This window comes from Cucumis sativus, chromosome 4 (genome assembly GCF_000004075.3).
Source record: "Cucumis sativus cultivar 9930 chromosome 4, Cucumber_9930_V3, whole genome shotgun sequence".
NCBI classification, from domain to species: domain Eukaryota; kingdom Viridiplantae; phylum Streptophyta; class Magnoliopsida; order Cucurbitales; family Cucurbitaceae; genus Cucumis; species Cucumis sativus.
The window spans coordinates 16,540,947-16,553,349 of NC_026658.2; the positions used below are offsets into that span (position 1 = coordinate 16,540,947).

Genomic DNA, 12,403 nt, shown 5'->3' on the forward strand with positions numbered 1-12,403 from the left:
TCAAATTGAGCTTTCAAATTTTTATTCACACAATTTGTTGTTAAACTCAAACTTATAGTAATTATAGAAATGATTCATAATAACTTCTTTTTAAGTTCTAACATATAGAGAGGTAAAAAGTAATAGATTCGACCTTTTAGTAGAGAGTATATACCGTATCTACTTACGAGTCTCACATTGTTTTTATCTCGAAGGCTTGCCGTGGGACTAAATTTGTAATCGAAACTTACTTTTAAAAATTGAAATTTAAGCAGAGAGAACAGATATTGCGGTTTGTTTGATGAGATCACTTTATCTCTAAAGTCAGCTTAGTCAAACACAAAAGCCACCGACGAAATAATAACTTCACACGCAGGGAAGAAAGAAAAACAAAACAAAACAAAACCAACAAACAAACAAAACATTTCATGAGAATCTCTTTATTACCTTCGAAATTGCATAAAACCAAATTCATCAGATACACAAGAAGAAGAAAATCTCTTCTCAGTAACGTTTTTTGTGCCAAACAATGAATCATTCATCATTACATGTATCAGGAAATAAACGGGATTTACACAAAAATCATCATTAAAAACTTCTACTACTCACAAGAATACCATCAAAAGCAGAGAGGGAATGGATCAGGGAATGAAAAAGAAAAATGAGAGGAAAAAGAAAAGAAAAAAAAAACCCATATCAAATGAGATGTGAGAGAGATCTACTAAAAGGGATGAATATGTTTGAATGCAGGAGGAATATCTTAGTACCCGATGAAACATCGGTCGGTAGAGAATTCAAGGCACGTATTCTGTCTCAAGAGTCGGCTGCGTTCTTGTCACGGTCGCTGTGGGTGCTTTTGTGTCACCGACTATTGCCATTTGTAGAGGTTCTCCAGATTCTGCTGCCCTCTCCATCTGATCCATTTTGTTTCTTTGCTTTAGCTTGCGAAGCCACAGAATGAGGAGTGAGACCAATACCAATAGCAATGCTCCACCCAAAACAGATCCTACTATGATCCACACTCTAGTGTTGTTTTCCTTCTTTGAAGGTGGTGGAGGTGCATTGGGGATTACAGTCCCCGGGGGTGATAGTGGTGTCGGGGAAGGAGCGATTGACTCGACAACGATAGAGAAATGGCCATGTTGGATGGTTGAACATGTGTTTCCAGACTCCACACTGCTAAAATTGGCTTTTCCCTCAAGATTAAACCAAACACACTTTGCAACTGTCCCATCTGGGAGAGACTTGACATTGTCGAACTTAACATGTATCGGGTCCCCAGAAGCTCTCATTTCGAGTTCAGGGAGATTTGTAGCAGAGAGATTGGAGGCATTGTAAGCAAGAAGACCCAAAACTGGTGCTAAGTAAGTATAACCAGGCAATGCATAATACTCTTCAGACCAGTTTCCCAAATTCTGATAAACTAAAACAAGCCTCTCAACATATGGCCGCACTATAACACCAGTTGGGATCTCGAACTCCTTGAACGAATCAACACCATAACGCCTAAAACTCCCACTTCTCAGCCTCATTGCTCTAATGCTAATCCCTGTCAAATTCGAGGGGGCGGCTGCATCATAAGGAACACCAGTTTTCGGATTAACCAGTGCCTGATAAGCATATTCCTGGAGAAATGCATCCAAAGAACGCATCGAAGAACCAGTATCAGCTGATCGAACCATAACCGAATCAGCCAAAAACAAGCAGCACATTGGAAGAATAAGCATCACGAGACTTCTAGGAAGCCCCATGGATGCTTTGAAATCTCACAACTCACACCAATGCAAGTAGATTTCAGCTCAACCAGAGAAGAGAACAATACCCAAATTAGAGTTAAAAAATACCACAAAGTGATAACGGCAAAGAGAACGGATACGCAATAAAGATCTTCAAATAGGCAATAAATCATATGCCCCTCCTCAGGCAAGAGAAATTAATAACTTGTAAACGGAAATCCCTCAAAATATATGCTCTCGGTTGAAGGACGAAATGCCAAAAACCTAAAAGCAGCTTTGAAGGAAGGGATGATAAATTTAAACCGTTGCAAAAACCCTTATTCTCTTCCAGAGATTACTTTTTTTCCCTTTTGGAATCCTTGAAAAAGAAGCTCCCGAAGACTGGTAAACAAAAAGAACAGTTATGAGGAGAATCAATGGAATCTCACAGAAACAGAGAAATCAGATTCTTCACCGTTACAATATCAAGAGTAACCCTAAAGCTTTGCAAGGCAACAACAATGGCGGATTCGAAATCTGACCCAGAATGCAATGCTACTTGAATTTTCAGCAACCGAGGTAATTTTTGTTAAATAGACGAGCAAGTACCTGATTAAATTGGTTCCAATGGCGATAATGTGTGGTAATTTCAGAGCTAGAGGAGCAAAGAAACCATATCACAACACAAATTCTTGAAAATCCCGAGAAGCATTGAACCGAACCCAGTAGAAATCAGCCGTAAGCGAACGCATAAACCCTAGAATCTTGAGGAAAATCATCATTCAACAGCTTCAAAGCAAAGGCATCGCATGAACCACGCCCCACATAACGGCAGGCAATAGAGAAATCTTAATCAAAAACCCCAAAAAACCTCAAAACACATCCTGCATTTCCCAACCAAATCTCAATACCCAACAGCCGAAATCGAAGAGATTAACGAAAGAAAACAATACCCAGTCCAAAAAACCAAAAATCGAGATGTGGGTGTTCAAGAAAACGAGTAGAGGAATCGTTAAGAGCACCAAAAGAATCAAAACACCCGTCTCACGACGAAAGAGACATACAGATTCATTTGTCAGAAATTGCAACCAAAATCCGAAACAAGAAGAGAAAACTAACTACAGAAGACGATTTGAAGAAGAAGAAGAAAGCAAAAGAAAAAGGAAACTCCACCACCGTTCTTTCTCCTTTCTTCTCAGTTCCAAGAAAAAACAGAGCAACAGAAGCAAAATGGAAGACAGAGAAGAAGAAGATATAAGAAGGGGTAATAATGGCGGCGTTAAAACGGCAAATGGAGGTGGAAGAAGAGCTTGAGACAACGAACCCACAAAGGAATTGGCCAAAAAGACAGAAAGAAAGAAAGAGAAAGGAGGGTAAGAGAGAGAGAGAGAGAGAGAGAGAGAGATGAATGTGTTTGATGATTTTGTGAACTCGGATCGAGTGACTCGGCAGAGTTGGGAGTAGCGAGTAGTGGGATGAAGAATGAAAGATGGAAGAAATTTTTTAGGAACGGCGAGAGATTTTTCTTTTTTTATCAGGTCCTTGTATTTTAGAGCTTTTACGTTTTTAGTACCAAACAAATTTTAGCTTTAATACAAATGAATTCAAGTATACAAATAAGTAGTAATTAAATTCAAATTCAAATACACTTTTCTACTTCTCTTACCTAATAGAAACCATTAATCAAATTTTATCAAAACAACTAAAACCTAATTATAAAATTTACAAGGACTTAATTGAGAATCGCATATCCGTAGTTTTGGTTTTAATTCAGAATCGCATTATGAAATTCACCGGCGAAAACTGAGGAAAGAAAAAGAAAAAAACGTCATTTTCGAACTTCACTGGCTGTCAGTTCCACGTGGCGCTACATGGTCAAACCATTTCTTCAATAATATTATAATTATATCTTTCTTTCTTTCTTTCTTTCTTTCTTTTTATTTCTTTTTAAAGAATGTGATATTGTTATTGTATTCTACAATTGTATTATATGTATTCTTTTTCTTTTCTTTTTCTTTTTGTCAATTTTCTTCCTTTTTTCTTATAAAAAATTTGTATAATGATTTATGGTTCATGGATCCCATGTTATTATTAGAGATTACATGGATTTTTATAATTAAAAGAATTATAATGTTGGTGGGTTTCATTTTAAAATTAATTACTTAATTAAAGGGTTTGTCTTTTTTGGAGTCTTATCACTTGGAAATTGACCTAAGAATTGTATTTTTTTTTTTTTAGTTGGTTGGTAAAATCTTACGTTAACCTTTGTTTTTGTAGTTATGATTTCATATTCTTTATTTTAGTTTATTCAAATTTGTACTTTTACAAGTATTTATTTCCTTGTCGTTTTTCTTCTATACTACACATTTGGAGTTAATTCACTCATACTCTCTCTTTATAACATTTCAACTATGTTTTATTTTTAATGTCTATTCAACTATTCATTTTCATAAAGTTAACACTTTACGATAAACCAATGTTAAATTCGATGACAGTTTGATGAATATAAATATGGATTGGATTGTAAAAGAGTAAAAAATTTATTAATAACAATCATGTGTTATAGGGAAAGGGATTTTGAACCAAATGATATAATCAACATTAAAAACAATAGAGTCTTCATAACAAGTATACATGTATATGAGTATGTCTCAACCCATCAACTAAAAATAAATGCAACTTTAATACCATATAGTGTTGTTGTCACACGTTACTTTTTTATTGTATGACTTTTATTTGTAAATGTAACTTAGTTTTTCGCAAGATGAAGGAAAATTTTGTTTACTTACAAAAATATCCATTGATATAGATATCATTTAAAATATAACACATATAGATGTTGATGATTGGTCGAAATAATGTTATTGTTGAAATAAAATTAAAAAATTTGTATATGGCAAAATTTTATAGAAAAGAATATTTTAAAAAATAACAAATGTTCAAATTTTATCTCGAGTTTTCTATTAGTGACATTGATAGTTTGAGACTTATATGGAATATAAAATTTTATCAAATATCCCTAACTAATCCCTAACTAACTATAGCTATTCCTAAAATAAGCAAGTAAATAATATTACATTTGAAATGATACAAAATATATATATATATATATATATATATATATATATATATATATATATATATATATTATAAGGGATTTTTAAAAAATATAACAAACTAGCAAAATACAATTTTGAAAATAAAAAAAAAAGGCTACAGACAGAGTTGACAACGAGAAATACAAAGATGATTTCATCAACATGCGATTAATTAACCACACGTGCGCGTGTAATTTTCTTCTAAACGATCATGATATCTGATCATGTAGTAAATGATACACGATTGTGAGAAAGATGCTTCAAACATAAATGACTGTGTTGACTATGGTAAGCGATCATTTAGATTTAGATTGTATCCACACGATCATGGAACACACTCTCTTTAAAACGTTTCGTGGCTTTGCTCGAGAATGTGCAAATAGATAATTGTCTCGTCATCCCCAGGATAAAACAACCTCTAACCCTCAATTGATTTTGCATGAAAATCAATTGGCAATCAACACAACACTCAATGACAAACACGATTTTGCTCGGAAACTATTACAGAGAGTATCTGAAAGAGAGAAAGATTGATATTTTTTTTGTTCTATATACGAAGAGCGAAAGCTGGGATGTATATATAGTAGTTTGTGTGGGGATGACCAACGGTCACAAAACGTTTGGGGTAATAATGAGGAGAAAATTGTGGGTCAATAAATTACCCAAAACGGTAATAATATTAATACCAAAAACGTTTCATGATTTTAGTTAATCAAGTTAACGTTTATGAAATTCAAAGAAAATTGTAGTGAAAAGAATTTATATATTATTTTATCTCTCATCTCCTCGTCGGACGGCGGCGAGCGGAGATATATGCATATTCAGAGTTACTTATCTCCTCACTTCTTCCAAAACTTGGGTGCCTTAGAGGTCCAAACCCATTGATGAATAAAAATAGAAGAAAAAAATGTCAAAAAGAAGATGAATAATTTGCAAAAGAAAAAGAGAAGCGATGAATTATTCGAAATATAAAGTCAAATATTTGACTCATATCACTTTTGGACTTTTCGATTTCGTTACATAAATAATATTTGTGTGTTTTGAAAAAAAATTAATGTATACATTTTGTAAAAGTAATTTAAATTGGAAACCAACGGAATCAAACGTAATTAACTCAACACATAATTAGAGAAAATATAACCATATCATAACAGAATAATGGAAATATCGAAACGATTCCTCGACCATATCAGCACCAATATTTTAACCCATTAATAATTTCTTTATAAAAAATATACACCTTTTAACCAATTTTAAATATAAAATTTAATCACCATAGTTTTTGCATTTAAATATATAAAACTTTCAAATCTTCCATAAACTAAATAAAAAAAACTTGTATAGACAAACAAAAACTTTGATTCAACTAGTATTACGTATGAGACAATTACGAACTCTTGGTTCGAATTCTCCACTAAAAATGAAGAGATTGTCCATTCACTAGGTTGGTTAAAAGGGATAAATGACTTTGTAGTCTCAACTCCAAAGACATTAAATTGACACAACTTTTAAGATTTAGCTAAATTAAGCCACGTCGTTTTGTTGTATATTTGGAATAAATGTTTAATTAATTTTAAAAAAATTTAAGACATTTTGGAAAAGAAAAGAAAAGGCAAGTCATTCAAAAATAAATTTTGAAGAAAAAAAAATTGAAAAAGATATTTTAGTTTAATTGGTTTGATTTTGGAACTTTAATAATGTAGATAAGCAATAAAAAGAAAATGGTATAATTGAATTGAAAAGAAATACATATTATTTGAGGGCAATGATCATGCATGTTAAATTATTGTTGCTATGTATATATTATTGGATATAGAAACAGAGTAGAGCAGAAATTATACACATGAATTAATATGCTGGAATTGTATAAATACAGACCATAAATTATAGAAGAAGGGTTGAGGTGTAATTCCAAAAATGACCATCCTACCCTCCCCCTCCATAATTAATACTCAAATCTTAGGGTTTGGTCATAGAAATGAATATGTGTTTTGAGAAAGTAATGTAAGTATTCAATATTGTATAATTGTATTGTCCTCTAAAATTGAAGTTGGTGGTCAGCACGTAATGGCTCCATTATCAACCATCACAACTTATTATTATTATTTATTTTTCAAAACTACTCTTTATCTATAATTCAAACTTCAATATCCATGAGATCACCAATTTCACTTCTAGCTTCTACATTTCTTCAAGTTACACACATATTGTTCAATAAATTAGTTTTTGAATAAGAGATAAATGTATAGCTATAATATGAGTATTTGAACTTTACGTAGGGACATTATTAAGTGTGGATCAATTTTGAGTAAATAGTTTAAACGGACTATAGAATAGAAATAGGGTTGGGTTGGGTGACTTATTTTGGAGACACTTCCAAATTGACCCAATTTGTATTTAGTACAAATGGTGTGATCTCAAATTGCTCATGTAAAGACATGTGAATGGGGATGTTTTATATAAAAGAGTTTGCATAAGACTGAATTATGAAATAGTCACTTTTACATTGTAACATCATTTGCTATTTAAAACTAACAATTTCGACATTGAAAACCTAGGTAACTTAACCTTTAGTCATGTGCTAATTAACTATGACATTCTATTTACTTGGGATTATCCTTAGATATACATAGGTGAGAGTAGTTCAACAGCACTAGTCTATTAGACCTCCCATGTTAGGGGTAAGACCGAGTAGATAGTCGATGACATAGGGTGCGACAAGAGAAAATTCACTTCTACCAACGTTAAGGGATAATAAAGGGGTTGTTCCCTTAAGTGTTAACTTCAGATTTAGAATAAGGGGTCTCACATTCCCGTTAGGTCAACCATTGGACTGAGAGGGACTCAATTTATTAGTTGGATCATGCATAAACCAATTGTTCATTAGAAAATCAATTGGGGCTTAAGGAATAAGATGCAATTTCGGAGGTAAAATGGTATTTTGATATAGTCAAAAGGTACTAACAACTTGTGAAGAATCAACTTATTAATCATGATTATATCAAGTGGACACAAATATATTATATGGTGGGGAGAGTGCAACCAAGAGCTATATAGTAAATAGTCATATTGTTAGTTAATGAATGTTGGTTAATTAGGTTAAAAGAGTTTAGTTGGTAAATCTTGAATTGTTGGAGCTCATGATATGTAAGTCTCATTAGATCCCTCTAGTAGTTCATTATAGAATTAAACTCATAACAATGTGAATCGAGAAATTTAAACGATTCGAATTGAATTAGAGATTGAATTGCTAAAAATATTATATATAATATTTAAATAGAATTTAAATATTAAATTTTCAAATAGGGATTCGAACTAGTTCAAATGAATTGATCATAATAAATAATAAAATATTAAGAATCATTTTCTAAAAATAGTAAAAAATTTATGATAATAGGACTTATGTCATTACATTTTTTAAATTACAAAAGTAGCAAATTTAGAAGCGGATAGCTATATCATAACCATCTAATATATCTAATTATTTGTCATATTTGCAATATCAAATTACTTATCATATTTGTGAGAATAACATCTTTTCTTTCTAAATTTTATTAATTATTTATTATTTAAAAATTTGATATCATATAATTATATTGAAAATTAATTAATTGGATTAATTAAATTACAAATTTCATATAATTATATAATATTAAGTGGAAAAAATCCAACATCACTTAGTAGATTTATCCACTTCAGGCGTTACTTGTATGTTAATGCTTATAAATGATTGATGATTAATTTTGATTAATTCTTAACATCATATGCTCAAATTTAGTGTAAATTAAATAAATCTCAAAACAAACTTTCTCAATTTCTTGTTCTAAAATCACATTAAGCTAATTCTAAAGTGCAAGAAAATAGTAGGAAAGATCTCGTGGTTGTTTAGATCTTTAGCAACCTCAAATCAGTAAACTAATTGAGCTTTAAAGGTACAACTTCTTATAAACTTTGTTTTTCAAGTTACGTTAAACATGTTTAATCTTTTATTTTTAATGTATTTAGGATGATATCTCGATCTTTTACCTTTGTTGCATGCTTTACTAATTTTCATATGGAGGGGATTAAAAATTTTCGACCTCTCAAAAAAGAATGTCATGTTGATTACAAGTTAAGTTCATTATAGTGTTAGGTTCAAATACCAATTTAGTTCGTGCACTAGTTTTAGTTTATGCACGTTACAAACCCATGTTTTTATTTATAACTTTTGTCATTTTGAACACCTATTTTTAAAGAGTTCATTTTAGTGTATGAAGTTTTCGAAGAAAATCGATTGGTCCATTCATATTTTATTTTGATCTCATTTTATTCCTCTAAACAAGAGTATTAACTCACACTCATTTCACTAATTCCTTAAAATATAGTTATAAGAACTATAAACACAAAGTAGGGGCAGGGAAATGATACGACCGACTTGTGGTCCTTAACATAAGCTACCACTAGTTGAGCTCAACTCTTTTTTCAATGGTATTTAAAACGTTTTTAATATCATCTTGGAGTTTATATTTTGAGTCTTGTCACATTTTAATCAATGCATTTTTAAATGTCCAAATTTAGCCATTTCTTAAAATTAATCATTTTTCATCCAAAAGCATATATGGTATTTAAGAATGGTCACTTTTGAAATGATTTTAATATTTAAGAGTTGAAGTTTAAACAAGTTCAATGACTTGTTCACTCAAGGGATAATTGCAAGTATAACATTCAAGTTCAAGGCATTAATAGATATAGCGCACTACAAAAGACTTTGCAATATAAATATATATATAGTAAAATTAAGTCCAGTTTCTAAGTCTATATCATCGGTAGAAGTTTATCATCTGTCACTAACAAATTTTGCTATATGTTGCAATTATTTAAAATGAAGACAATTGTCAATATAGTAATTAGGCTAAAAATATCACTATATATAACACATTATAAAAAAATTTAAAAATATAGTAAAATTTAGATTTAACTTTTTGAGTCTATCCGTGATAGACATATAGCTAATAGAAATCTATCTATCATCCATAGATTTTGATATATTTATCAAATTCTTTGAAAATATTGTTATACATTTCATTATTATCTCTAAAAGTGCTGCCAAACCTTGAAATCTCTATTTATACAATTATAATAAGATATAAATCTAGATGTTCTAGTTTTTTTATTGGTTAATTTCTCGTAGCAAGTATAAGTAAAGACATTTTGTACCTCAATCAGATTCATTCCATTTTTTCGACAACTAATTAAAAATACTCATTTCGATTGGTTTAAGACAAATGTTCATTCAATCAAATTCTATAAAGTACGTGAATTACGTGACATTTTTATCAAGTCAATAAATTTATAATCAAACATTTTATGATAACGGTTGATTTTATGAATCAAAACTGACCCAAACCGACGTGCTTCCGTTGAGCCATAACATTAGCATATGATTGCTTGGTTTGGGGCCGACCAATGTACCAAAGTTGTGGGGAAGAAGGAAATGGAAAGATGAAAGGAAAAGGGATTTGGGAAATTTGGGTTTAAGAGCTTTTCTCTACATGTGAAAAAGTGACTTCCCGTGACATTGCGCCGTCGTTTTGTTCCCATTGAATTTACAAAATTTATCAAGTAATCACAAATTTCCAACCATACACATGAACCTTTTCCTATCATTTCTGGACCTCCCACACCCCTCCTCCCCATCCATTTGATTTTCCAATTTTGAGTTTATAATTCAACTTAATCGTATTATTACGTATGTGTAAATCTAATCACGCCAGTTATCTAATAACTTAAATTTTCGTATATAAACTCTTATCTGCAATGACTTAATTTTTTATAACTTTTACGTTAGAGACTAAATTGTTAATACTAAGAGATTCCATCCTTACATAGCATGAAGCACATGAACTGAATTATTAGTGACCAAAATATTAAAAAAAAAATGTGAGTAATATTTCAAATGATGTGAAATTTAGTTTGGTTCTGACTTGTTGGGTTTAGGGTTGGTTAATTGGATCATCTAAGCCCATTAACAAGGTAATGGGCTACAATTTCAGCCCATTTAAATGGACAATTCATAAAGGCAGTTATCATTGATTTCATCTCCAAATCTCCTAAGTTCCAACTTTATATCAATCTTTTTATTTATTCAATCTTCTAAAACAACTTAATATCTAATTCTTTTAAGGGTTTCATTTAAGACATATTTAAACTTACTAAAAAAAATACATGGTCAATAATTTAAAATAAATTTTATATTTAGTTTTGAAATTTTTATCAATGGTATATCCTACGTTTTCAAGAATATGCGTGTTTGATCCATGAGTTTTAAAAAATGTGTCTTTTAGCTCCAAGTTAATAAGAATAAGCCTATTTAGTTCTCAAATTTTCAAAATGTATTAGATTTAAAATATCATTCAAATAACTTTTTACTTTTATTTTAAATAATTATATGATGTTTTAAATTAGAACATATTCTCTCGAAAACATTTTTTTATAAAAAAAAAGTAATTTTAAATATCATATAATTATTTTAAAAATTAAACAAAAAATACTTTAGGATCTTTTAAACATATTTTAATTCAATGACTAAAAAGATACCTTTTGAAAAATCGGCAACCAAATGAGACTATTTCATAAACCAATATTTATGAACTCAAGACTAAAAGAGATATATTTCGAAAACTCAGCAATCAATTGAGATTATTTTCATAAATCTAAACTCAAACGATACATTTTAAGTTCAGGTACCAAACTCACATGTTTATCAAGATTTGAGATCACATTTTCCTTTTTAACTTTATACTTTTAAATGTAGTTTTCACCCTAGTAAATTTGATTTTGATGAGTGAGAAACGTATTTATTTTGGAATCACTTTTAAACATGTAAGTTTTTTTTGTTCAACTTAATTTGTTTCATTCCACTATGATGAAGATCATGAGAAAGCTTATTATTGTAATTGTTGATGTCGATGACAAAAAAATCAAGACTAATTTTAATCAATTTTGTTTACGTAATGTTGTACTTCGTTCAACTTTTTTTAAACAGTTAAATTATAAATTTGGTTCCAAGGAAGGAAAGTGTTGAAGCTGTGAATTTTATCAAACCTTCTACTACTAAGATGAGAAAGTCATGTTAGTTATTGCTTAACTAAGCTCACTTTGGTAGATGACAAAAACTATAAAATTCGTGCTTCTAATTTAGATTTAGTTTCATTTTTCTAATTTAACAGAAATGAGAGTCAGTCATTAACTACATAAACTAATGGAGAGCTCTAAGCTTAGATTGCAAAGACAGACTCACGTAAATGTGTTGTTAATTAACATCATTTTATTAGGTTAAGTCTAGTAAATATTTGCTATTGACTTTTTAAACTATTGTGTTATTAATTAGGATTTTCCTTAAAAAAATCTAAAAAGTATTTCCATATTATTTTTGGTTGCATAAAAGGTGAATTTATGTATGTGTTGATTATGTATTTAATGAGCTCACATCAAAGCATTTAATCACCTACTATTTTAGGATGCTTGTTAATACACTTAATCTATTATCAATAGGCAATTAGTGCAAACCCAAATGTCATTAGCCACAATAAATTTGATTGTCAATTATATTGGAATGAACATTGTGATAAA

The 12,403-nt window shown here is 30.3% G+C and overlaps 1 protein-coding gene across 1 annotated transcript; it reads right to left on the minus strand.

Annotated features, from left to right (window-relative positions):
* Window positions 1–390: 390 nt before the first annotated feature.
* LOC101208713 lies at window positions 391–3,194 on the minus strand. Its single transcript, XM_004142619.3, has 2 exons — window positions 2,304–3,194; window positions 391–2,096 (listed from the first exon to the last, which is right to left on the minus strand). The coding sequence occupies exon 2, from the start codon at window positions 1,728–1,730 to the stop codon at window positions 774–776; it is 957 nt and encodes a 318-aa protein (XP_004142667.1). The 5' UTR covers window positions 1,731–2,096; window positions 2,304–3,194; the 3' UTR covers window positions 391–773.
* Window positions 3,195–12,403: the final 9,209 nt, after the last annotated feature.